This window comes from Leguminivora glycinivorella, chromosome 1 (assembly GCF_023078275.1).
Source record: "Leguminivora glycinivorella isolate SPB_JAAS2020 chromosome 1, LegGlyc_1.1, whole genome shotgun sequence".
NCBI lineage: Eukaryota > Metazoa > Arthropoda > Insecta > Lepidoptera > Tortricidae > Leguminivora > Leguminivora glycinivorella.
In genome coordinates, this window is record NC_062971.1 from 9,480,125 (window position 1) to 9,508,023 (window position 27,899).

The window sequence follows — 27,899 nt, forward strand, 5'->3', positions numbered from 1 at the left end:
GACAGAAATGAATTTCTTTCTACCTGTCCATCACGCTTACAAAATTTTAAGACGTTTAGTACTGCTTGCAGCGTCAGTGAGTGAAAATCTTAATTTGAGTTTTTTCTCGTAAGTCCGACTTACGCTTGACTGTAGATTTCTAATAGGTTTTCCTGTAATCTACAGGTAGAGGGCTATCTCGTGTATTTTTTTGAAAATTTTACGCTAAGTAGTTTCGGAGATAAGGGGGGGAATGGTCATTTTTTGTCTATTTTCTTCAATTACTTCTAAAGTACCAAAATTAAAAATTAAAAAAATATATTTCAAATGCTCATAAAATGCTCTTTCATTTGATATATAACACAATATAGTTTTAATAACTTTGATTTTTAATTTTCAAGTTTACCCCCCAAAAGTGACCCCTATGATTAAATTTCATTTAATTAAATTACATGTCCGTCTTTGGGCCACAGGTTTACATATGTGTACCAAATTTCAAGTAAATCGGTCCAGTAGTTTCGGAGAAATCGGCTGTAACAGAGGGACAGACAGACACACGAGTGATCCTATAAGGGTTCCGTTTTTCCTCTTTGAGGTACGGAACCCTAAAAACAATTCCATAATTAGGACCTAAGTAAGATTCATATGTCATAGGTACGACGATTTATGTAGTGCGCTGCAAAATTGCATGGACGAATTATTAATGCAATGCATTCATTGATAAATTCGCATGCACTTTTTCAGCTCACGTACGGTTGTACCGCTGTTGAAAATAACTGCGACCGTAGGGCGGAAAAGTAGTGACACTAGTGACGTATTGTGTAGTAATAGCGTTCCCTTTTTTTAAGTGCGTCACAGACAGTTGCGAGTACGATGTATAGTCATCAACATATACTTAATATATATTTGAGGACATCAACATAGCTTATATATTTTGGGTATCTACTAGGAGACTATGTAGGTAAATTAGTTCATACATGTCTTAGACATACAATGACATAGATAATTTAGGAACAAATACCTAAACATGATAAACCTAATAAATGCCTAAGTAATAAGGAGAGAGATGTAGTGACACAGCCAGACCGATACAAGCGGCCTTTTAACCCAACTCACCCAACTGGGCGACTGCAATTACCTACCTATATATAAACACTATTATGTACTTTAGCATGTAGTTGCGCTCTCTCGGAAGGGTTTCCACGGAAGACCAGCGTCGAGATCCTTAAGTGGTATCTTGACATTAAAGCTGAGTGGAGACCCTTTCAGTGACGCTTAACAATAAATTAATACTGTCTATGTAATTCCTAAATTTAAGCGTTTTCTGAATAAATTTCTTCTATTCTATTCTTCTATTCTATTCAATTTGTATTGAAGTTGAGCAGTTCTCATTCAGTAGGCAGTACCTAGACCTACATCAATATCGGCTCTGCAAAAGTTTATATGTATATACAAAGGATGTGTTTAATACTTACGGTGCGGTTTCAAGCAACCTTGATATTTCCCTTGTTCCCACGACCCGCACCGCGCGCCCTTCCAGCTGCGTCTGCAATAATGCACTTTATTTCATTTCGCAACTTGTCCCAATCAAACACGTATGCGGCATCTAAATGAACTTTGAGTAGTCTCAGTATTTGGAACAATCTAGCTAGTCTCGCACTCTCGCAGGTTATGTAGGTGAAGCATTGCCTGTTTGAAAATCACATCTTTAAACCTGTCCTATTCATGTATGTATCTAAGCGCACCATAGTGCGCAGGCCCAGTTCCAGTTCAGTATTACAGTCTACAGATGCATAATTCGTTTTTTACCAAACACTGAAAAACTAGGTAGTAAAGAGCTTTAACTTTTTACTGTACCTGGGGCCCATTTCTCAAAACTTCATACCTATTAGACATTGACTACCACTTGTAAATTGTATTTGGTAGCTTCGAGAAATGGACCCCAGATCTGGGTACTTATTAGGTACTAAATACCTGTTCTATTGAACCCTCTGGCATTGTTCGCATTATTCTGCCGCATCTTTAATTTTTCCCCCTTTTCAATAGCCTATATTAGGCAAGTACGCAGCATAATTAAAATAACGGTCAATGTAGTACGGTCATGTAATCGCCAAAACCAAAACCAAAATGAATGAGTTAGTCCCAAAGATGATTTTCATGTCTTAGTCTATGGTTATTGGCATTTGAGTGACATTTAAATCGACCGCGACCGCGACCAAACCGCGACCGATCAGTGTGCACGGTCACCAAAACATCCAGCGAGTCAAGCTAGGAACATACTACGCGGACGTCCGTCGTCGATCGACCGCGGACGGGGATCTGGACAATGAATATACACTTAAAGCTAGGAACATACTACGCGGACGTCCGTCGTAAAACGACCGCGACCGCGACCTATCAGTGTGCACGGAACAAAACATCCAGAGAGCCAGATTTCGATCGGACGTCCATGCGCTCAAGGCCACGTCCGCGTCCGTCGACCGATAGTTTGCACGGTTATGTGTATTTCAATTGTCCAGATTCCCGTCCGCGGTCGATTTACGACGGACGTCCGCGTAGTGTGTTCCTAGCTTAAAGCTAGGAACATACTACGCGGACGTCCGTCGTAAATCGACCGTGACCGCGACCGATCAGTGTGCACGGAACAAAACATCCAGCGAGCCAGATTTCGATCGGACGTCCATGCGCTCAAGGCCACGTCCACGTCCGTCGACCGATAGTTTGCACAGTTAAGTGCACATTCAAGCTAGGAACACACTACGCGGACGTCCGTCGTAAATCGACCGCGGATGGGAATCTGGACAATGGAAATACACATAACCGTGCAAACTATCGGTCGACGGACGCGGACGTGGCCTTGAGCGCACGGACGTCCGATCGAAATCTGGCTCTCTGGATGTTTTGTTCCGTGCACACTGATAGGTCGCGGTCGCGGTCGTTTTACGACGGACGTCCGCGTAGTATGTTCCTAGCTTCATTGTCCAGATCACCGTCCGCGGTCGATTTGAAGCTAGGAACACACTACGCGGACGTCCGTCGTGAATCGACCGCGGACGGGAATCTGGACAATGGAAATACACATAACCGTGCAAACTATCGGTCGACGGACGCGGACGTGGCCTTGAGCGCATGGACGTCCGATCGAAATCTGGCTCGCTGGATGTTTTGTTCCGTGCACACTGATCGGTCGCGGTCGCGGTCGATTTACGACGGGCGTCCGCGTAGTATGTTCCTAGCTTTAAGTGGCTACCAAACGATGTTACCGGATTTATTAAAAAATCAGAATTTGTGTAAATAAACAAAATAACTGGTCAAAGTTTCCATAAGTTATTCTTTTCTCGCTTTCACTTAGGTTAAAAAGCTTTTAGTAGCTCTTTGTAAAGTAGTAACACTAGTAACAAATGACCGCACCGCACCGCGACCTTGGAATTTTTTGGAGAAAGAGTTCCAAAATTCCAAGGTCGCGGTGCGATGCGGTCGTTTCTTAGCTTCTTTATGCAGAAACAAAACGCCATGACATTGACAGAAGTGGTCCAAAGCGTATTTCGGAGTAACGTTTCCATTCATAATCTCTCCTTCAGTTGTGAAAGTGGGGGGCCCCTTAGCTCGGTTTGGACTCATAGTTAGACGCAAACCAGGGAGAATAGAGGTAAGGAGGAAAGTCTGTCGAAGTAGAACAGTAGCAAAAATGACCGACTGAGGCCCTTTAATTGCAGTTGCAAATCTCTCCGCTTGGAGCGCATGTCTCGCTCAATGATCAGCGACGTGACATGACATTAGACGTTCTTTTCTCTAGGTTGATTTCGTCGAACTGAGCAAATCAAGACGTAGAACCGTGGTAGTGCGCTGGCTTCGTATGCAGATGGTCTCAGGTTCGATCCTGACAGTGGTCTTTTTGTATTTTGATTTTTTTATATTTTAATTTTCTTTTTGTTTAGTTTAATTGTGTTTAGTTTTTGTTTTATTTATACAAATATGTCAACTTAAGCCCTTTTACATTGTTTGCCCCATCTTAGGATTCTTAGGTAATGTTGTAAGTCTTGCGAATGAAATTTCGAAAAGTCGTAACAAAACAAAATTTCAGATACTAAAAAAATAAAATGATTCAGGAAAGAATATTAGTAGGATAAAATAAAAAACCGGCCAAGAGCGTGTCGGGCCACGCTCAGTGTAGGGTTCCGTAGTTTTTCGTACTTTTCTCAAAAACTACTAAACCCATCAAGTTCAAAACAATTTTCCTAGAAAGTCTTTATAAAGTTCTACTTTTGTGATTTTTTTTCATATTTTTTAAACATATGGTTCAAAAGTTAGAGGGGGGGGGGGGACGCACTTTTTTTCCTTTAGGAGCGATTATTTCCGAAAATATTAATATTATCAAAAAACGATCTTAGTAAACCCTTATTCATTTTTAAATACCTATCCAACAATATATCACACGTTGGGGTTGGAATTAAAAAAAATATCAGCCCCCACTTTACATGTAGGGGGGGTACCCTAATAAAACATTTTTTTCCATTTTTTATTTTTGCACTTTGTTGGCGTGATTGATATACATATTGGTACCAAATTTCAGCTTTCTAGTGCTAACGGTTACTGAGATTATACGCGGACGGACGGACGGACGGACGGACGGACGGACGGACAGACAGACATGGCGAAACTATAAGGGTTCCTAGTTGACTACGGAAACCTAAAAAGCTCTCATCAGGATTTGAACCCGGGACCTCTTGCTCCGTAGGCGGGGACACTACCGAGAAGGCTAAGAGATTGTCAAACCCTTATGCACCTGCGATTGCAGCGCCACCTATCTTTTCTTTTTTATGTGCACTTCTGATACTTAAAGCCTTCGCTCCTTACCTCTAATCTTCATAACGCAAACAATAACAGTACCGGGTGAGGTGACGCCCGATTAAATCTTAAATAATTTGCTTTTATTTCGTTAATGCGTTGCAATATTATATCGTTTTCCCCAAAGACTATCACTATAAAACGTCTGCAAGGTAAAACATCTTTTACTACAGTTAATATTACGATTTACAAAGGTAAAAATTCGTCACCGGGCGCGGGAGTATCAAACTAAAATAATTACACGGTCTCACATTAATTCAACTTTTACAGTGTTTAATGTTGGTCAGTTGATATAAGTAGTCTTCTAGCGTACTGGCATTGCAACTCTGTCGTCTAGTGAAGCAAAAATGGTGTCTACAAGAGGAGTACGTTACAAATTCACTGAGGGTGAACGTGTTTTGTGTTATGAACCAGATCCCACAAAAGCTAAAGTCCTGTACGATTCAAAGGTAATTTACATCCATTCAATAATTTGTTAATCTTTGCTTTAGTTGTTTTTTATGAAACTTAACCTTATAACCTTATTGCTGTATTGTGTGGTATTTAATTGTATAGGTTGTTTTTTTTTAAGGTTTTAGAAGTGATAGAAAGCAAGGACAAGCGGGGCAGGAGATCAGTAGAATATCTAATACATTTTCAAGGCTGGAACTCTTCATGGGATCGATGTGTGAGCGAAGATTTTGTGTTAAAGGACACAGAAGAGAACCGGCAGCTACAACGAGACCTTGCTGAGAAGTCACAATTGCAACTGTATGTATATCTTCATACCTATGAATAATATTATTAGAATTGTATCATTAATATCAAAGACAATGGATATAGAGGATTATTGTCAGAAAAAAATTTTTAGTCACTGTGTATAGACTGCCTTCTCTTGACTAAAATCATGTCATGTGACCAAAACATTACAATCTCTGTTTTGGCAATTTTACCCATATTTTACCTGATATATCTTGAAATTGTCAATATTATCCGAGTCATGCCATCATAATTTATTTCTGATGCTTCTGAAGCATGTTTTCTTGCATTCTTTTCTTGATTGATATGCTCCCTTACATACAGTACCGGTCAAAAATTTAAGTTCACTCCTTGTTTTCAGTACAATTGACTGCTTTAGAGAGATAGTTTTTTGTAGTTCAGACGTCAAAATTTGTTTCGTAAACAATTTATATTTTTTTAACATCTGTTTCCCTCAAATCTTATAGGCTAAATAATTATTTGGCCTATATTATCTGGCTAAAACTGTGTTTCGTGTAAAGATGTGTCTCAATTAGTGGCAAAGGCAAGGCCATAAATATAACTAGCATTTTGCCGTCATGTTTATTAGATTTTAGTGAAAGAAAGGTATGTGAATTGTGTCTAACTAGTAAAACAAATCTCCACAAAACAATAAATATAAGTTGAAAACATATTACGACTACCAAACCGAAGATTATTATCATACAAAAGTACTCATTTGTACCGAAATCAAAGGGTGAACTCAAACTTTTGACCGGTACTGTAGTAAAACATAAATATTTCATCAAATAGCTTTCTTAAGTGAACAAAAATTTGAATATCCATGGGCCATGCTCTTCTAATCCATACTATAATATTATAAATGCGAAAGTAACTCTGTCTGTCTGTCTGTCTGTCTGTCTGTTACGCTTTCCCGCTTAAACCACGCAACCGATTTTGATGAAATTTGGAACAGACAATCTTTAGACCCTGAGACAGAACATAGGCTACTTTTTATTTCGAAAAAAAGGGATGAAGGGGTTGAAAAAGAGGTTGAAAGTTTGTATGGGATTTCTTAATTTTAAATGATAATAAAACCATGAAACTTTATATTTTAGCACTTGATAAGAAATCATTAAACATATATTTAAAGTCACATACAGGTCGAACGCGATTAATTAACATTATTTTTACCTTTAAAATAAACATGGTGGGAAATAAACATTAACTAAAAGCGGGTAGATTATATTTATTTGTCTACCCCGAACATTTATATAAATTAATATCGGGTAGTTTTGTGTTGTTTACATCTCCGGTGACATTTTGCTGGGACGTCAGTCTTCCGCGACCACGGCTAGTGCAACCTGGCCGAAACGTTGGGAAAAAAGGTAAAAATAATGTTAATTAATCGCGTTTGACCTGTATGTGACTTTAAATATGTGTACAAAGCGCGAGAACTTAAAGTGTTATATCATTAAACATCTTGATAAGGGATAGGGATAGGAATAGCGATAGGGATAGCGATAGGGAAAGCGATAGGTATAGCGATAGGGATAGCGATACGGATACGGATAATATGGGTATCGTTAGCGGGATACGGATAATCGGTCGGCGGTCTCTTACAATCAATGTGCTCTAAGACGATCGTTGTTTGCTTGCTTGAAGATTACGTTTGCGATAAGTATAAGCAGAATGTAAAAAATTGTAAGGGATAATAGAAAAAAGTACTTTTACCCACCGATCATAGTGTCGAAATACGGGCTATGTGGGATGTTTATAAAGGTTTCCCCAGCGTATATAGAATTACCTACGCTGTGGTCGATGTGTAATATTTCTACAATCATTGCAAGCAAAAGTATTATGTGCAATCGAAATAATCGCAGATAAATATACCTACGGTCCCTACGGATCCAAATGAAAATATTAATGAATACTTTTATTACGCGGGCGAAGCCGCGGGTAAAAGCTAGTTTTTTTTATAAGGATAGTGATCCAATCTCATATGGCAACATTATGCAGCTACTGAAAATGATATTTTAATCTGACTTTATTTTCAGTGCCTTGTGCCTCTGCAATAATATAGTTGCAAATTGTTGAGCAATACACTTCATTTGTTTTTGCACTTGTGAATCCACTGGCTTTAGATGCTGACTATCAAAACAGGAATTTTTGTTTTTCCTATTTAATATTATTGTAACTAATATTAGCCATGTATGTATTGTAACTAGAGATGCACCGAATATTCGGTTACTATTCGGTATCCGGCCTATTCGGCCCTTATTTTAATATTCGGCCGGATACCGGATAGTGACACTGACATACTATCCGGCCGGGTACCAGATGTGCAATTTTTTATTGAATGATTTTTAGGGTAAACAAATTAAATGTAAAAAAAACAGTTACGGCTATAATACTTATAATCATAGCCCTTTATTATTAAAAAAATAAACATTTACTTGAACAAAAACGGACTCCGCGCGAAGTTCACTACGAATCAAGTCAAAACCTGCACGACGCGCCCGCTCCCTGCTTAAATTGTAGGTAAAATTCTGCTGCCGAATATTCGGCCGATGGTGGGGTCGAATATTCGGTATCCGGTATCCGGCCAAATAACTATTCGTTGCATCTCTAATTGTAACTAATATTTGTTCATACATATGTATCTTGTCATGGTACTGAAGGCATATTGTTTATGATCAAAGTTCAAAGTTTTGAATTTTATATCAATGAAAAACCCTGTGCTCAGTGGCGCCTACCTGTACCGGCGCGAGCGCAAGAAGGGCAGCGGCGCGGGCCCGGCCAAGCGCGCGCGCCACGGGTTCAGCGACGACGGCTCCTCGTCCAGCACGCAGCCCGACGGTGAGCCTGCGACTAGCGACCATAACAGTAGCCGAGGAATGCCTACTAATCACATGCCTTCAGGTAGACCGAGTGCTCATTTCATGTGTCAAAAATGTGCAGTGCGAAACATAAAAAATTGGATACTTTGAATCATGTCATATTGCTTGCATGATTTACTTTTTTTTCCATTCACACCAAACTGAATCATGAACTGATTTTAAACCTTAAGGATGTCCTTGCGTGTTGAATGTTCTCTGTTGCTTTGTTTGTAGGTAATGTAGGTATTAGTGTTGTTTTAAGCACTTATTTAGTTCCATGTATTAACATAGTAGTAAACTCAATGTTGCCTACATTAAATTTATCTAATTTTCTTTTTGTAAAACTTCCATTAAATATCTAAATTTAGTTATGCCCTGTACAGGACAACTCATGCCAAACACAGTTTATTCACCATAGTGCCAAAACCATTGGCTATGCTGTACTGTAATGGGGAATGGGCTAAACGCTGACTTCTTATTAATCTCGATCAAAAGTGGGTAAACAACAGGTGTATGCAGGTATATATAATAAATAAGTTATTTTATTGTAGATGGGTCGACGGGCGACACGGACTCGTCCACGGGCTCGGGCTGCAGCAGCCCGCACTCGCCGCCGCCGCACCAGGGCCGCGCGCACATCACGCTACCCTCCGCGCTCAGGTACTGCTTACACCACACTAGGACATTAACATCACAGAAAGTAACATTTTTACAACTGTGTCATTCACAACGAAGCATGAATTTTACTAATATAACCTTTAATCTCATGAAAATATGAAATGTTTCGTAATCCTTCTGCGAAATTGTGTGTACACATAAATTCATTTTCAATTAAACTTGAGAAACAATGTTTATAAACAGCTTGTGGGCTATAACGATTTTAACTTTACTATTAGGGATATTATGTCCAAATTGCAGTATAGTTTTACTTTTGATGACAGCTCCATATCTAGTGATATGTAGTCGAGTTACACACACACACCAAAGTTTGGCTTTGGCTACTCCACAGCAAATGTCGCAACTTATTGGTTTTACACATTTTTTTAGTATTTTATTAATCACTTATGCCTGAGTTGTGCAAATAAGTGTACTTAAACACAAAACAATTTCAAAATCAAAAATAATTTTATTTGCCAGAGATCGTCTGACGTTCGACTACCACCTGGTAGTGAAACGCGGCCGCCTCTCTCGACTGCCCGCGGCGCCGAGCGCGGCGCAGGTGCTGGAGTCGTTCGTGAAGTGGTTCGCGCGCGCCGGCGCCTGGCACCCGCAACGCCCGCGTCACGATCCGCCCATGAAGCCCGACCTGCGCGACGTGTCATGCAGGTGAGGGCTCTGTTCTTTGTTGCCATAGCGACAGCCTGGTATTCTAGTGTAGACCACCGTATGTACCACGGTAGTGAAATAAGGAGGTCACGGGTGCTGGATTCGTTCGTGAAGTGGTTCGCCGTCGACCCGCCCATGAAGCCCCACTTGCGTTGTGTTTCCATGACGACGGGCTGGCTAGACAAGATTTTAAATAGTAATAAGATAATGTTGTTCATCATCTCTTGATAACAAACGTTATACGTTCATTTTTTGTTCAGATTGAATCTGGTTCGCGAGGTGGCGGACGGCCTGCGCGTATATTTCGACTTCGTGCTGCGCGCTCAGTTGCTGTACAAACAGGAGCGTCAGCAGTACCACGAGCTGTGCGGCCAGTTCCTGCAGGAGTGAGTACATACTGCTGCTTGTGCCAAGGTTACGGACGGCCTGGACGTGTGTATACATCGACCTCGCGCTGCCATATTTGTGCTGCTCAGCGAGTTGCGTTCGGAAATGAATCTAAACTCCTCCTTATTATGGGACTAATCAACGCAACTCCCATACATGATATGGCGAATTTTGTGATAATGGCAGATGCTTTCGTGCAACTGGCCGTTAGGCGCATTAGTATAGATTCCAGGTACTACGCCTACTGTAGCGACAGGCTTCGGTGACAAAATGCGCCACTAAGGGTGCCTTTTCACCAGAGATGTGCTACGCTACATCGCTATAGATGAGTCCGATATCCACCAATCGGCGTAGTCGAACCCGTTCCCACTAGCGCTACGCTTTGTGGAACAATTAACATGATCGGTGGATATCAAACACATCCACGTAGCGTATCTCTGGTGGGAAGGAGTGCCTTTCCAAAACCCGTTCCTACCCGTTAAATTGAATAATGGTAATATTTCAGGGACTCGGCCGAGGAGGAGGAGATGAAGTCGGAGGTGGAGGAAGAGGAAGGCGCGGCGGAGGCGGCGGCGGCGGAGGAGGCGGAGGACATCAAGAGCCCCAAGATCCCCGAGTACTCGCACCTGCCGCCCGACCCCACCGAGCCCGACCCGCCCGCAGGTACGTCCCCGTCGCCGCGCCGGCTCGCCTGCGAGGGGACGATAAAGGAGGTTCAAACCCAGATTAGGTTCGGCCGAGTCGTCTAACGCCGCTAGCGGGAAAAACCGTCCCATCTCTTCTCATACATTTCAAGTCTATATGACTCAGTGTAAAGGGGATTATACTTTTTACAGCTAACAAACCACGACCGGTCTTTAGATTGAAATGCTAGTCTACTTTTAATAACGACTTGCTTATGCAGTGAGCTAATTATTTTTGTAATCGTCTCCATGCATTCACTGAAAAATAAAATTGTATCCAGTAAATCCAAGTCAGTGGAGTCTTGGAGTGTTACTGAAATAGATGTGAACGGGTATTGGCTGTATACACATACAGGTAGTATTGCAGTATATAATTTGGGATGAGAACGAGGTCACCGCGTTTTTCACATTATGCTACGATTCGAGCACCACAACGGCGTTGTATTTTACTCTTTGACAGCACAGTAATAGTACATTGTGCAACAAGGGGAGGAAGTTGAATATTACTAACGAGAGTAAGTTAAATCGCGACGGCTTGCCGGAGCGATTTAAAGACTCGAGTTAGTAATATTCATACTCCCCGAGTTACACACAATGTTTTTCATCACATTTGAGAGAAAAATACAGAGGAAACAGTCATAAGGCAAAACCTTCAACCGGCGGCGTTGCGACCAGTAGTGTATCTTGATCTACATCAGATTATTCATATTAAATCCATTGTTTTTGATAACAAACACTTTTTGAACGAAAACAAACACGAAAATACTGCATATAAATTAAATGCAACGTTCAAAAAAACATATAAATCATATAACTGAACTAAAATTGTACTTATTTTTCATTCATATAAAAACTGTTGTACTCTCCGTTGCTAGGCAACGGTGGGTGCCTCGCGTACGCACGCGGTCAAGCGCGAGTAGAGAGCATATTGTCAGATTGTAAATTATAACAATTTATCTGAGTTAAATTTTACGAAATAAATGCAAAACACACTGAAATAATTGTAAAACATAAATAAAATGCATTTTTCATACCGTATAATATATTTTATAGCTTAATAGTAAAATTTTGGTTGTGCAATAAAAATCCTTGGCAGATTGAAACATCCTTTGCCTGAAATATTGTACGGATTGTGATAATTTTTAAAACTAAATCCATTATTCCCTTGGGAATAAAATAGTACATTATGCTTCAGTACACGTAGACGCAATGATACCTTTAAACAGCAAATGTGATGAAAACATATATGTATTTTGAAACAGCCACAGAAGAGCAATCGAACAACCACGAGGAGCCAGCGCCGGCGGCAACGGCAGCGGCGGGCAGTGAAGAGGCTGCCGCCAACGACGCGAGCAACAGCAAGGAGCCCGCCAAGAGCGAGCCCAGCGCCGACGAGGCCGACGGCAAGCGCCCCGCCACGCGCGGCAACCTCAACCGCCGGTGAGGCTACTCCATCAACGGAGACTAATCTTGCCAAGAATAACCTAACCACAAAATTAAAATTTTGAAAAAACCCCCGACCGCGACATAGTGAACCGATTTTCATGAAACATGGCTAAGAACACTCCCGACTAACTCACCTTTCAAAAAAAAAAACTAAATCGAAATCGGTTCACCCGTTCGGGAGCTACGGTGCCACAGACAGACACACACACAGACAGACAAACAGACAGACACGTCAAACTTATAACACCCCGTCGTTTTTGCGTCGGGGGTTAAAAATACGCTCGGGCGAGCCAAACGTACCCGCATGAGCACGGACGTTTTGCGCGCAAGGCGTGCGGTCAGTGTGGACCCGGCTATTCTTGTGTTGCCAATTCTACAACAGTGTAACTTATAGAAAATAAATGAGGGGCTATTTATTTCGTAGCTGTCACCTTTTTGACGTAGAATGCTTACACATGCCAACAACTCTGTATCGAAATAGTGCAGTACCTTTTATTATTTATTTTATTGTGTGTACCTAGGTACCTTACCATGTCCATGTACAGCCCGACTCAAATATCATCATCCTCCTTGCATTATCCCCGCATCCGCTACGGTTCGTGAGAGCCTGTGGTCCGCTTTGACGATTAATCTCTAACCCTGACTCAAATATCAACTTTCTAAAAAAACAAGTAAAGTATCTTTTGTTACATATTTTTTTCGAACAACTGAAATCAACCTAGTGAAAAAAATAGATTCAAACTTTCATAATTCGACTTTAAAAACTGGTGTATGGGCTTTCAGTTAAATACCATTTATTTGAATGAAGTAGCACATAGAATAGATCGTCATAAACAGCCATTGTATAATTCGTCCAGGTTGCGGTCTCACAAGTCGGCCGTGTCGCAGTCGGAGAACGATGAGCCCGCGCCCTGCACATCCACGGGAGAGCAGCGCGCCTTCGAGACTCTCTCGTCCAGGTACGAGTACTAGCCTTCAACTGTAGCACAGTATAATAAAGAGTACTATCGGACAGTATGGCCACTCCCGCTCCCCGCTGAAAGTGCCGCCCACCCGCTCTCGGTTACCTCATAGATACCGCCTGTCAAAAAACGCGACCAATGATTTGTCATATCCACAGATGTCATATATACCATAGATCAAGCAAACGTATCTACTTAGCGTGTCAAATGAACTCAGTGAAATCCACTGAGTTGTCCGTCTTTAATCGCAGCTTGCAGCTTTCGGACGTCAATTTTTGTAAGTTGAAGTCAATCAAAACATAAAAAATGCCTCGTTACGTGATATTCAATTGCAACAACACAAAAATTATGAACAATCAAGAGCCTGAGACATATTTAAAATTACAGGCAAGAAACAACTTCAGTACAAAATTTGACACGCTCGGCCCCTATACAAATAGATGAACTTGTTTCTTCTATATAAATAAAGTTCTGTGGTCATATCTCATTCATGCAAGCATGGTACGCGTTCACCTACACGAGCTAAAGCCCCATTTAGATGGTACGAGATTCTCGCCCGTTTTGGTCGAGAAACTCGTATGCGATAATCGCCTGGCGAGTATCGTATGAAAACGTTTACATTCGTGCGAGAAATAAAAACTCGCATACGAGTATCGTATGCGATAGTCGCCAGGCGAAATAGTCAGTTTACATGATACGATATTTTTTATCGTACTTCGATAATCGTATACGTTAGAGGCGAGAAACTCGTACCATCTAAATGGGGCTTTACACTGTGTGCATAGGAACGCATGCGCGGATCCAGGGGGGGGCTGGGCCCTTACCACGTGACCCCCCCCCCCCTGGGCACGAAGCTGGATCCGCGCTTGTAGGAACGCCCCTCTTTCATATACATATTTGGTCGTCATTGTCCGAGGTGTGACTGTATAATTACAGTCAATACCCCAAGAGCTATCCGGTCTTGCTACTACTGGGAAAATAACTTAATTCTATAACAGTACTTTTTATCTCACCAAAAATTAAGTTTGGTAATTTGGTACAGTTTTTTTAGTTAAGCCACCAAAATTTGTGACAAGAAACGTATAATATAATAAAAAAAAGATTATTTTAATTCACTAAAAATCAGGCGAAAATGGTATCAGGACTTTTGTTTTAAATTCGACTACTTTAATTTATGATCTTTATAACACATTAAGAAACCACCTATTTTTGTGAATGATACTTCGTAGTAGCAAAAAGCGGAGTAATTAAATTAGTTATGACGCAAGCAATAAAATGACAAGTGAAGTTATGGTTGTTTTGTATCTACATTATGTGTTGAAACACTATTTCTACTGAAACCACCCCAAAAACAAAACGGAAGTTCAGTATTTTACTAGCTCAGAATAACATTCAGGGCAAAAATTATATCAGCAAAAAAATTGGAACAGACTTTTCGTTAAGATCAAAATAAAGAAGTATAAAAAATAATCCACCTTTAAATGCACGCCAAGAAGCGCTAAAATCTGTACTGAAAGAAGTATTTTCATATTTTTCATTTACCTACAAACTCTACTATTGACGATGTCATTTTCTGCATTATTTCAAAAGTTAGTTATTCATTCGTATTTTCATTACATCGCGGTATAATAATATATTTCGCCACCTTCACTATCGCTTAAATAGCTCAGTTATAGTTGCGTAAGACTATGGGCGCGCTCCTGACCTGACGTCGTGGGTTCGATCCTCGGCAGTGGAAATCTTTTTTTCTTGTTATTATTTTTTTATCTTTTACACCCTTTTCAACCCTCTCTTTTTAAATATTGATTTTTTAGTATTTGATTTACAACCCATTTCATTGAAATTTTGTTAGACACATGTAATGCAATAAGTTTAAAAATTGTCTTTCAGTATTAGTATTGATTGAAGGTAACCTAAGGTTCAACATCGTGCGTCGTTCCTACTAACCGCAATACTCTGTCTTAGCTAACCATCGCTAGACGTTATGCCCTTGTAATAAGGATTACAAGTGTACAGTGACAGTTGTCCGGTATGACTCATAGATTTATATATCATTAAGCTAGATTGAGTTGTTAGGCCAAAAAGTGTGTCCACATGAGAGGGTAAAGTTGGGGCTGGTGTCCCTCTCGCACTTATTGCCACTGTCAAAATTATTTGAATGACGTCATCACTGTCATTATTTGGGGATACCAGTCAATATTCAAAGTTACTACCAAATCTACTAATGCCGAATTAAAGGTTTTTTTTATTGCGCAAATCTTTGGTTTTATGGCTTCATAATAATGACTTACCAATTCATTACAAGGTATTAATATCCTTGCCTCGATATAATACAAAAATAATTTAAGAAGTTTATAAACTTAGTTATCATACAGGTAAAAATACTACTACTGTAGTAATCTCTTTAACACTGGTCACAGGTGCGAGAGGGACACCAGCCCCAACTTTGACCCTCTCATGTGGACACACTTTTACTAGTCTGATAAGAACGCCTTTCTGCACCGGTGATAAAGTTCAATTTAGTATGGCAAAAAAAGTGTGAGCTCAGTCCCTATTGAAAGTCCATGGTATGAGTCAATGAAAAATTGGCTAAATAGTAATCAGAAAACAAGCAAAAAGGGTAGAATATATTTCTTATAAGTTATTTCTTTGGATTACATTACAAAATGAATGTATTATACATTATAATACTCGTTGTAATTGTATATATTTCAATGAATAATTTTATTTGTTCAAATTAATGACTTTCAAGGAACAAAAACTATTGAGTCGCTATTAGACCGTTTTCACATTATCCGATCCGATAACGGATGTCGGAAGGATATCAATAGAAGAATCCAAGATTCCGCCTGTAATGTATGGAACTAGTTTTTTAAAGGCCGGTCTTTCTTGTTGCTTTTTTTTTTTGCTTTGCTTGTTTGTTTTTTTGCTTTGCTTTTTTGCTTTTTTGTTTCTTTGCTTAGCTTGTTTGTTTTTTTGCTTTACTTGTTTGCTTTTTTGCTTTAGCCTTTGTGTGCTTGGATTGGAAGCACTCTCTGCCCGCAGCTCGGCCTGCGGCCTTCGCGTGCTTGGGAGCCTGTCAGACACGCTCCGGGCCTTCGGCCCTCCGCGTAGTTACTGTGGGGGTTGTAGGGAAGTTGGAGCTTAAACACGATCCAATAGTTAAAGTGTCTTGAGAAGCTCACGACGGGCCTGCGGCCTGCGGCCTCCGGCCCGTCGTTTCGCTTCTCTAAGACACTTTTACTATTGGGTCGTGTTTGAACTCCAACTTCCCGGTCCGCCGGCGAGCCGATCAGGGACGCTCCGGGCCTTCGGCCCTACGCGGAGCTCGGCCTTCGGCCTTCGCTGGGTTTCGAAGCTCCGCGTCGGGCCTTTGGCCCGCCGCTTCGCTTATTTAGATACTTTTTGTTATTGTTTTCTTGGGAGCACAGTCTGCACGCAGCTCGGAACTTGGACCGGAGCAATGACCGTCGGGCTGTAGAACGCTCCCTCAGGCTGGTAGGGAAATTTGACTTTGTCCCCTCTCGCCGCCGTTTTTGACTTTTCCAAAAAAATTTTTTTCTCATTTCTATTTTTGGCCCCCGCTCTTACCACGTGCCAAATTTGAACGCGCTCGGACCGAAAATAAAAAAAAATATTTCAAAGTCGGCCATTTTGAAATTTTGTAAATGCCATTCGATGGACCTCAGATAACTGTACAACATTAGTTTAAGCACTATTAACCTTTTTCCTACCGTTACGGAGCTATGGGGATTTAAAAAAAAACCTCCATACAAACTGGTAGGGAAATTTGACTTTGTCCCCTCTCGCCACCGTTTTTGACTTTTCCAAATTTTTTTTTCTCATTTCTATTTTTGGCCCCCGTTCTTACCACGTGCCAAATTTGAACGCGCTCGGACAAAAAATAAAAAAAAAAAATTTCAAAGTCGGCCATTTTGAAATTTTGTAAATGCCATTCGATGGACCTCAGATAAGTGTACAACATTAGTTCAAGCACTATTAACCTTTTTCCTACCGTTACGGAGCTATGGGGATTTAAAAAAAGGACCTCCATACAAATTTCAATTGACCTTCAAAGGGCGCCATTTTGAATTTTTCAAAATTTTCTTTTTGTATACTAATCTTGGGGTGGCTGTCTACCCGTGTGCAAAATTTCAGCGCGCTCGGACCATTTTGAAATTTTTCAAAAAAAAAAGTCGGCCATTTTGATTTTTTTTTAATGCCATTCGATGGACCTCGGGTGACTGTATAACATTTGTTTGAGCACTTTTCACTTCTTTGTACCGTTACGGAGCTATGGTAATTAAAAGAAAAACCTCCATTCAAATTTCAATTGGCCCTCAAAGGCCGCCATTTTGAATTTTTCAAAATTTTCTTTTTGAGTATAAATCTTGGGGCCACCTTCCACCCGTGTGCCAAATCTCAGCGCGCTAGGACCATTTTGAAATTTTTCAAAAAAAAAAGTCGGCCATTTAGAATTTTTTTTAATGCAATTTTTTTCTACTCGGATACCTGTATGACATTTGGTCGAGAACCCCCCGGCTATCTCTTACGGTTTAAAAGTTGCCATACAAAATAAAAGTGGCCAGTTTTCCCACATTTGTAGCATTTTTCAAATTTTTTTTATTTCATTCGAATCAAGGCCGCTTGGAGATTCTACGACCAAAATTTGAGCACTCCACGATAAATTTGAAAAATTGTCAAAAAAAAAAGTCGGCCATTTGAAAAAAAAAATGGCGGCGTCAAAAACTGCCCAGGGTCCTCTATGACATTTGGTCGAACACTCCCCGGCTAACTTCAGCCGTTTGGCCAGGCCGTCCAACATTTTTTTACCCGGAACCGGTAGACCGACGGTCTGATCTATCCGGGGTCGCAGGACCAAACTCTATACGACCACACCAAACACTGCCACCTGCAAAAACTCCTTCTGCCCATTTTTTGAAAAATGTCAGTCGGGTTGTAGCTTTATATTATATAGACTAGTTTTTTAAAGGTGCGCGGGGCCCGAGGGCCCCGCGGTGTTCTTTTTTTGTTTTGCTTTATTGTTTTTGCTTTTGCTTTTTGTTTTTGTGTTTTGCTTTTGCTTTTTGTTTTTGAGCTATGCTTTTTTGATTTATTGCTTTGCTTGTTTGCTTTTTTGCTTTAGCCTTTGCGTGCTTGGGAGCACTCTCTGCCCGCAGCTCGGCCTGCGGCCTCGCGTGCTTGGGAGCCTGTCAGACACGCTCCGGGCCTTCGGCCCTCCGCGTAGTTACTGTGGGGGTTGTACGAAAGTTGGAGCTTAAACACGACCCAATAGTAAAAGTGTCTTGAGAAGCTCACGACGGGCCTGCGGCCTGCGGCCTCCGGCCCGTCGTTTCGCTTCTCTAAGACACTTTTACTATTGGGTCGTGTTTAAGCTCCAACTTCCCGGTCCGCCGGCGAGCCGATCAGGGACGCTCCGGGCCTTCGGCCCTACGCGGAGCTCGGCCTTCGGCCTTCGCTGGGTTTCGAAGCTCCGCGTCGGGCCTTCGGCCCGCCGCTTCGCTTGTTAAGATACTTTTTGTTATTGCGGCCTGCGGCCTCCGGCCCGTCGTTTCGCTTCTCTAAGACACTTTTACTATTGGGTCGTGTTTAAGCTCCAACTTCCCGGTCCGCCGGCGAGCCGATCAGGGACGCTCCGGGCCTTCGGCCCTACGCGGAGCTCGGCCTTCGGCCTTCGCTTGGTTTCGAAGCTCCGCGTCGGGCCTTCGGCCCGCCGCTTCGCTTATTAAGATACTTTTTGTTATTGTTTTGTTTGGGAGCACAGTCTGTACGCAGCTCGGCCTGCGGCCTTCGCGTGCTTGGGAGCACTCTGCCCGCAGCTCGGCCTGAGGCCTTCGCGTGCTTGGGAGCCTCTCAGACACGCTCCGGGCCTTCGGCCCTCAGCGTAGTTTCTGTGGGGGTTGAAGGGAAGTTGGAGCTTAAACACGACCCAATAGTAAAAGTGTCTTGAGAAGCTCACGACGGGCCTACGGCCTGTGGCCTCCGGCCCGTCGTTTCGCTTCTCTAAGACACTTTTACTATTGGGTCGTGTTTAAGCTTCAACTTCCCGGTCCGCCGGCGAGCCGATCAGGGACGCTCCGGGCCTTCGGCCCTACGCGGAGCTCGGCCTTCGGCCTTCGCTGGGTTTCGAAGCTCTGCGTCGGGCCTTCGGCCCGCCGCTTCGCTTGTTAAGATACTTTTTGTTATTGTTTTGCTTGGGAGCACTGTCTGTACGCAGCTCGGCCTGCGGCCTTCGCGTGCTTGGGAGCACTCGGCCCGCAGCTCGGCCTGCGGCCTTCGCGTGCTTGGGAGCCTCTCAGACACGCTCCGGGCCTTCGGCCCTCCACGTAGTTACTGTGAGAGTTGTAGGTAAGTTGGAGCTTAAACACGACCCAATATTAAAAGTGTCTTGAGAAGCTCACGACGGGCCTACGGCCTGCAGCCTCCGGCCCGTCGTTTCGCTTCTCTAAGACACTTTTACTATTGGGTCGTGTTTAAGCTCCAACTTCCCGGTCCGCCGGCGAGCCGATCAGGGACGCTCCGGGCCTTCGGCCCTACGCGGAGCTCGGCCTTCGGCCTTCGCTGGGTTTCGAAGCTCCGCGTCGGGCCTTTGGCCCGCCGCTTCGCTTATTTAGATACTTTTTGTTATTGTTTTCTTGGGAGCACAGTCTGCACGCAGCTCGGCCTGCGGCCTTCGCGTGCTTGGGAGCACTCTGCCCGCAGCTCGGCCTGCGGCCTTCGCGTACTTGGGAGCCTGTCAGACACGCTCCGGGCCTTCGGTCCTCCGCGTAGTTACTGTGGGGATTGTAGGATTTGTAGGGAAGTTGGACTTCCGGCCTGCGGCCTCCGGCCCGCCGCGTCGCTTTTTAGACACTTTTACTTATATTTTCTTGCTTGGGAGCACTGTCTGTACGCAGCTCGGAACTTGGACCGGAGCAATGACCGTTGGGCTGTGGAACGCTCCCTCAAGCTGGTAGGGAAATTTGACTTTGTCCCCTCTCGCCGCCGTTTTTGACTTTTCCAAAAAAATTTTTTACTCATTTCTATTTTTGGCCCCCGTTCTTACCAAGTCCCAAATTGGAACGCGCTCGGACCGAAAATAAAAAAAAAATAATTCAAAGTCGGCCATTTTGAAATTTTGTAAATGCCATTCGATGGACCACAAATAACTGTACAACATTAGTTTAAGCACTATTAACCTTTCTCCTACCGTTACGGAGCTATGGGGATTTAAAAAAAAACCTCCATACAAACTGGTAGGGAAATTTGACTTTGTCCCCTCTCGCCACCGTTTTTGACTTTTCCGAATTTTTTTTTTCTCATTTCTATTTTTGGCCCCCGTTCTTACCACGTGCCAAATTTGAACGCGCTCGGACCGAAAATAAAAAAAAAAATTTTCAAAGTCGGCCATTTTGAAATTTTGTAAATGCCATTCGATGGACCTCAGATAACTGTACAACATTAGTTCAAGCACTATTAACCTTTTCCCTACCGTTACGGAGCTATGGGGATTTAAAAAAAGGACCTCCATACAAATTTCAATTGGCCTTCAAAGGGCGCCATTTTGAATTTTTCAAAATTTTCTTTTTGTATACTAATTTTGGGGTGGCTGTCTACCTGTGTGCAAAATTTCAGCGCGCTCGGACCATTTTGAAATTTTTCAAAAAAAAAAAGTCGGCCATTTTGATTTTTTTTTAATGCCATTCGATGGACCTCGGGTGACTGTATAACATTTGTTTGAGCACTTTTCACTTCTTTGTACCGTTACGGAGCTATGGTAATTAAAAGAAAAACCTCCATTCAAATTTCAATTGGCCCTCAAAGGCCGCCATTTTGAATTTTTCAAAATTTTCTTTTTGAATACTAATCTTAGCGCGACCGTCCACCCGTGTGCCAAATCTCAGCGCGCTAGGACCATTTTGAAAATTTTCAAAAAAAAAGTCGGCCATTTTGATTTTTTTTTAATGCAACTTTTTCTACTCGGATATCTGTATGACATTTGGTCGAGCACCCCCCGGCTATCTCTTACGGTTTAAAAGTTGCCATACAAAATAAAAGTGGCCAGTTTTCCCACATTTGTAGCACTTTTCAATTTTTTTTTATTTCATTCGAATCAAGGCCGCTTGGAGATTCTACGACCAAAATTTGAGCACTCCACGATAAATTTGAAAAATCGTCAAAAAAAAAAGTCGGCCATTTTGAAAAAAAAAATGGCGATGTCAAAAACTGCCCAGGGTCCTCTATGACATTTGGTCGAACACTCCCCGGCTAACTCCAGCCGTTTGGCCAGGCCGTCCAACATTTTTTTACCCGGAACCGGTAGACCGACGGTCTGATCTATCAGGGGTCGCAGGACCAAACTCTATACGACCACACCAAACACTGCCACCTTCAAATCCCCCTTCTGCCCATTTTTTGAAAAATGTCAGTCGGGTTGTAGCTTTATATTATATAGACTAGTTTTTTAAAGGTGCGCGGGGCCCGAGGGCCCCGCGGTGTTCTTATTTGTTTTTTGTTTTTGCTTTTGCTTTTTGTTTTTTGCTTTTGCTTTTTGTTTTTGAGTTATGCTTATGCTTTTTGTTTTTGAGCTATGCTTGTTTGCTTTTTTGCTTTAGCCTTTGCGTGCTTGGGAGCACTCTCTGCCCGCAGCTCGGCCTGCGGCCTCGCGTGCTTGGGAGCCTGTCAGACACGCTCCGGGCCTTCGGCCCTCCGCGTAGTTACTGTGGGGGTTGTAGGGAAGTTGGAGCTTAAACACGACCCAATAGTAAAAGTGTCTTGAAGCTCACGACGGGCCTGCGGCCTGCGGCCTCCGGCCCGTCGTTTCGCTTCTCTAAGACACTTTTACTATTGGGTCGTGTTTAAGCTCCAACTTCCCGGTCCGCCGGCGAGCCGATCAGGGACGCTCCGGGCCTTCGGCCCTACGCGGAGCTCGGCCTTCGGCCTTCGCTGGGTTTCGAAGCTCCGCGTCGGGCCTTCGGCCCGCCGCTTCGCTTATTATGACACTTTTAATTATTGTCCTGCTTGGGAGCACAGTCTGCACGCAGCTCGGCCTGCGGCCTTCGCGTGCTTGGGAGCACTCTGCCCGCAGCTCGGCCTGCGGCCTTCGCGTGCTTGGGAGCCTCTCAGACACGCTCCGGGCCTTCGGCCCTCCGCGTAGTTACTGTGTGGATTGTAGGGAAGTTGGAGCTTAAACACGACCCAATAGTAAAAGTGTCTTGAGAAGCTCACGACGGGCCTGCGGCCTGCGGCCTCCGGCCCGTCGTTTCGCTTCTCTAAGACACTTTTACTATTGGGTCGTGTTTAAGCTCCAACTTCCCGGTCCGCCGGCGAGCCGATCAGGGACGCTCCGGGACTTCGGCCCTACGCGGAGCTCGGCCTTCGGCCTTCGCTGGGTTTCGAAGCTCCGCGTCGGGCCTTTGGCCCGCCGCTTCGCTTATTTAGATACTTTTTGTTATTGTTTTCTTGGGAGCACAGTCAGCACGCAGCTCGGCCTGCGGCCTTCGCGTGCTTGGGAGCACTCTGCCCGCAGCTCGGCCTGCGGCCTTCGCGTACTTGGGAGCCTGTCAGACACGCTCCGGGCCTTCGGCCCTCCGCGTAGTTACTGTGGGGATTGTAGGATTTGTAGGGAAGTTGGACCTCCGGCCTGCGGCCTCCGGCCCGCCGCGTCGCTTTTTAGACACTTTTACTTATATTTTCTTGCTTGGGAGCACTGTCTGTACGCAGCTCGGAACTTGGACCGGAGCAATGACCGTCGGGCTGTAGAACGCTCCCTCAGGCTGATAGGGAAATTTGACTTTGTCCCCTCTCGCCGCCGTTTTTGACTTTTCCAAAAATTTTTTTTCTCATTTCTATTTTTGGCCCCCGCTCTTACCACGTGCCAAATTTGAACGCGCTCGGACCGAAAAAAAAAAAAAAAATTTCAAAGTCGGCCATTTTGAAATTTTGTAAATGCCATTCGATGGACCTCAGATAACTGTACAACATTAGTTTAAGCACTATTAACTTTTTTCCTACCGTTACGGAGCTATGGGAATTTAAAAAAAAAAACCTCCATACAAACTGGTAGGGAAATTTGACTTTGTCCCCTCTCGCCACCGTTTTTGACTTTTCCAAATTTTTTTTTTCTCATTTCTATTTTTGGCCCCCGTTCTTACCACGTGCCAAATTTGAACGCGCTCGGACCGAAAAAAAAAAAAAATTTCAAAGTCGACCATTTTGAAATTTTGTAAATGCCATTCGATGGACCTCAGATAACTGTACAACATTAGTTCAAGCACTATTAACCTTTTCCCTACCGTTACGGAGCTATGGGGATTTAAAAAAGGACCTCCATACAAATTTCAATTGGCCTTCAAAGGGCGCCATTTTGAATTTTTCAAAATTTTCTTTTTGTATACTAATCTTGGAGTGGCTGTCTACCCGTGTGCAAAATTTCAGCGCGCTCGGACCATTTTGAAATTTTTCAAAAAAAAAAGTCGGCCATTTTGATTTTTTTTAAATGCCATTCGATGGACCTCGGGTGACTGTATAACATTTGTTTGAGCACTTTTCACTTCTTTGTACCGTTACGGAGCTATGGTAATTAAAAGAAAAACCTCCATTCAAATTTCAATTGGCCCTCAAAGGCCGCCATTTTGAATTTTTCAAAATTTTCTTTTTGAATAATAATCTATGCGCGACCTTCCACCCGTGTGCCAAATCTCAGCGCGCCAGGACCATTTTGAAAATTTTCAAAAAAAAAAAGTCGGCCATTTTGATTTTTTTTTTTAATGCAACTTTTTTCTACTCGGATACCTGTATGACATTTGGTCGAGCACCCCCCGGCTATCTCTTACGGTTTAAAAGTTGCCATACAAAATAAAAGTGGCCAGTTTTCCCACATTTGTAGCACTTTTCAATTTTTTTTTTATTTCATTCGAATCAAGGCCACTTGGAGATTCTATGACCAAAATTTGAGCTCTCTACGACAAACTTGAAAAATCGTCAAAAAAAAAAGTCGGCCATTTTGAAAAAAAAATGGCGGCGTCAAAAACTGCCCAGGGTCCTCTATGACATTTGGTCGAACATTCCCCGGCTAACTCCAGCCGTTTGGCCAGGCCGTCCAACATTTTTTTACCCGGAACCGGTAGACCGACGGTCTGATCTATCCGGGGTCGCAGGACCAAACTCTATACGACCACACCAAACACTGCCACCTTCAAATCCCCCTTCTGCCTATTTTTGGAAAAATGTCAGTCGGGTTGTAGCTTTATATTATATAGATATCGGTCCGACATCCGATATCGGATCGGATAATGTGAAAACGTACTACATTTTACTCTTTTTAATACCAAGATTAATTAGAGTCAGTTGTATGGTCGGTACGTAGTGTAAATAAAAAGTCGAAAAGTAGGTCCTTTCTATACTTTTTGCTATGTATTTTATATTTCAATAGGCAGGCTTTTGTACCCATATTACAGTACTTTCAATATGTGCTATCCTATAATTAAATTCGAACACTCGCGTATTAGACACTTCTAATATTATTTGAATGGCATTACCAACATTAAATCTCCTTTTGAAAATAAATTTTAAAGAATATCCCACACTATCAGATCAGAACCACTGGTATTTAATTTAAAACAAATGGCTATAATAAATAAATCCGATAAACCTTTGGGTTGTCTGCTGTCGAATTTAATTATTTTCATAGAAAATATTTTAATTTGTATCCTTCCAGCTCGAGATTCTTGGAAGCCTTGTAAATTTTTCTTTGTGACAACAAGATATGACATTTATTTTAGGAAATTTACACATACATACATTACATACATTTATTGTAATAAACGGAGTACAAGTGACCAAGATAAAGATGATACAGTAGGGTATTTTTAAAGTTTATGTAATGAAGAAGTAAAATTGCGGCCTTTTCTATATAATATAAAGCTACAACCCGACTGACATTTTTCCAAAAATAGGCAGAAGGGGGATTTGAAGGTGGCAGTGTTTGGTGTGGTCGTATAGAGTTTGGTCCTGCGACCCCGGATAGATCAGACCGTCGGTCTACCGGTTCCGGGTAAAAAAATGTTGGACGGCCTGGCCAAACGGCTGGAGTTAGCCGGGGAGTGTTCGACCAAATGTCATAGAGGACCCTGGGCAGTTTTTGACGCCGCCATTTTTTTTTCAAAATGGCCGACTTTTTTTTTTGACGATTTTTCAAATTTATCGTGGAGTGCTCAAATTTTGGTCGTAGAATCTCCAAGCGGCCTTGATTCGAATGAAATAAAAAAAAATTGAAAAGTGCTACAAATGTGGGAAAACTGGCCACTTTTATTTTGTATGGCAACTTTTAAACCGTAAGAGATAGCCGGGGGGTGCTCGACCAAATGTCATACAGGTATCCGAGTAGAAAAAAGTTGCATTAAAAAAAAATCAAAATGGCCGACTTTTTTTTTTTGAAAATTTTCAAAATGGTTCTAGCGCGCTGAGATTTGGCACACGGGTGGAAGGTGGCCCCAAGATTTATATTCAAAAAGAAAATTTTGAAAAATTCAAAATGGCGGCCTTTGAGGGCTAATTGAAATTTGAGTGGAGGTTTTTCTTTTAATTACCATAGCTCCGTAACGGTACAAAGAAGTGAAAAGTGCTCAAACAAATGTTATACAGTCACCCGAGGTCCATCGAATGGCATTAAAAAAAAATCAAAATGGCCGACTTTTTTTTTTGAAAAATTTCAAAATGGTCCGAGCGCGCTGAAATTTTGCACGCGGGTAGACAGCCACCCCAAGATTAGTATACAAAAAGAAAATTTTGAAAAATTCAAAATGGCGCCCTTTGAAGGCCAATTGAAATTTGTATGGAGGTCCTTTTTTTAAATCCCCATAGCTCCGTAACGGTAGGGAAAAGGTTAATAGTGCTTGAACTAATGTTGTACAGTTATCTGAGGTCCATCGAATGGCATTTACAAAATTTCAAAATGGCCGACTTTGAAATTTTTTTTTTTATTTTCGGTCCGAGCGCGTTCAAATTTGGCACGTGGTAAGAACGGGGGCCAAAAATAGAAATGAGAAAAATAAAATTTGGAAAAGTCAAAAACGGTGGCGAGAGGGGACAAAGTCAAATTTCCCTACCAGTTTGTATGGAGGTTTTTTTTTTAAATCCCCATAGCTCCGTAACGGTAGGAAAAAGGTTAATAGTGCTTAAACTAATGTTGTACAGTTATCTGAGGTCCATCGAATGGCATTTACAAAATTTCAAAATGGCCGACTTTGAAATTTTTTTTTTTATTTTCGGTCCGAGCGCGTTCAAATTTGGCACGTGGTAAGAGCGGGGGCCAAAAATAGAAATGAGAAAAAAAATTTTGGAAAAGTCAAAAACGGCGGCGAGAGGGGACAAAGTCAAATTTCCCTACCAGCCTGAGGGAGCGTTCTACAGCCCGACGGTCATTGCTCCGGTCCAAGTTCCGAGCTGCGTACAGACAGTGCTCCCAAGCAAGAAAATATTGGGTTGGTAAGAAAGTAATGAGCGATCGATTGAATTCCACATACAATTTTTGAGAGAGTTCTAGAATCTTCTATGGTCGAAAGTATATAAAGGGCGAGTCGCACAGTTTCTCGTCAGTCATTCATTAGCTGTCGCCGAGCTAATATAAGGAATAAAATGGACGAATTAAAAGTGCATGTAAGGCATTGCTTACTATATGAATTTCAGTCTGGCCATTCAGCCGCCGAAGCACTGCGTAATATATGTCAGCGTGTTGCTCCTGAAGTTGTGTCTGAGGCCACGGCGAAACGATGGTTCCAGCGGTTTCGTAGTGGCGACTTTTCATTATCAGATCAACCTAAGTCTGGTCGACCGGTGAAGATTGATGTAGCCAAATTAAAAACCTTAATTGAAGGAGATCCGAGGCTAACGAGTCGTACTCTTGCTACCGAGTTAGGCTGCTCCCATGTCACCATAGAAACACATTTACACGTGTTGGGAAAAAACTACAAATACAGTGTTTAGATACCGCACGAACTTGATAGACATCAACTAAACCGCCGTGCCGATATCTGCATACAACTTCTGTCTTTTCGCCGCACATTCAACTGGTTGGACCATCTTATCACTGAAGATGAAAAATGGGTCTTGTATATAAATCACACACGCAAACGTCAGTGGCTAGCTCCAAACGAAAAAGGAATAGAGGCACCAAAAACAGAGCCTCACCCGAAAAAAGTTATGCTGTCCGTTTGGTGGGATATTCATGCCATTCATGGTATTATTCACTGGGAACTCCTACCAAGTGGAATGACTGTTACCGCATCAGTATACTGTAATCAGCTTGAAAATTTAAACCAAAAAATCTGTCAGAATCGTCCACAGCATGCTAAAGTTTTTTTTCTTACACGACAATGCTCGCCCACACATTGCAAAAGTGACTCGGCTAAAGCTATTGGAGCTAGGTTGGAAAGTGATACCTCATCCACCGTACTTTCCAGACTTGGCACCTACGGATTACGCATTGTTCAGATCGCTAAGCAATGCCTTGAATGAAAAAAAGTTCGATGATCAAGCCCATCTACGACAGTACATAGCTGAGTTTTTTGAATCTAAACCTAAGAACTTCTTCGCCGATGCTATTCATTCTTTACCAGAACGATGGAGACAAGTAGTAGATAACGAAGGCCGTTATATTTTTGATAAATGAT

At 42.4% G+C, this 27,899-nt stretch overlaps 1 protein-coding gene across 4 annotated transcripts in view; it reads left to right on the top strand.

Annotated features, from left to right (window-relative positions):
- The first annotated feature begins 4,870 nt into the window (after nt 1-4,870).
- Nucleotides 4,871-27,899, top strand: part of LOC125226542 (protein male-specific lethal-3) — a 32,820-nt gene continuing 9,791 nt past the window's right edge. The window contains exons 1-10 of one of the 4 annotated variants that reach the window (XM_048130542.1): nt 4,871-4,979; nt 5,098-5,276; nt 5,399-5,577; nt 8,291-8,466; nt 8,975-9,083; nt 9,561-9,749; nt 10,010-10,135; nt 10,642-10,799; nt 12,082-12,259; nt 13,123-13,224. In XM_048130542.1, coding sequence (XP_047986499.1) covers nt 5,175-5,276; nt 5,399-5,577; nt 8,291-8,466; nt 8,975-9,083; nt 9,561-9,749; nt 10,010-10,135; nt 10,642-10,799; nt 12,082-12,259; nt 13,123-13,224 — 1,319 coding nt within the window. In that variant the 5' untranslated portion in view covers nt 4,871-4,979; nt 5,098-5,174. Of the gene's footprint in view, nt 5,277-5,398; nt 5,578-8,290; nt 8,467-8,974; nt 9,084-9,560; nt 9,750-10,009; nt 10,136-10,641; nt 10,800-12,081; nt 12,260-13,122; nt 13,225-27,899 lie in introns of all 4 variants that reach the window. The other 3 variants (XM_048130550.1, XM_048130534.1, XM_048130556.1) reach the window with 3 other exon arrangements.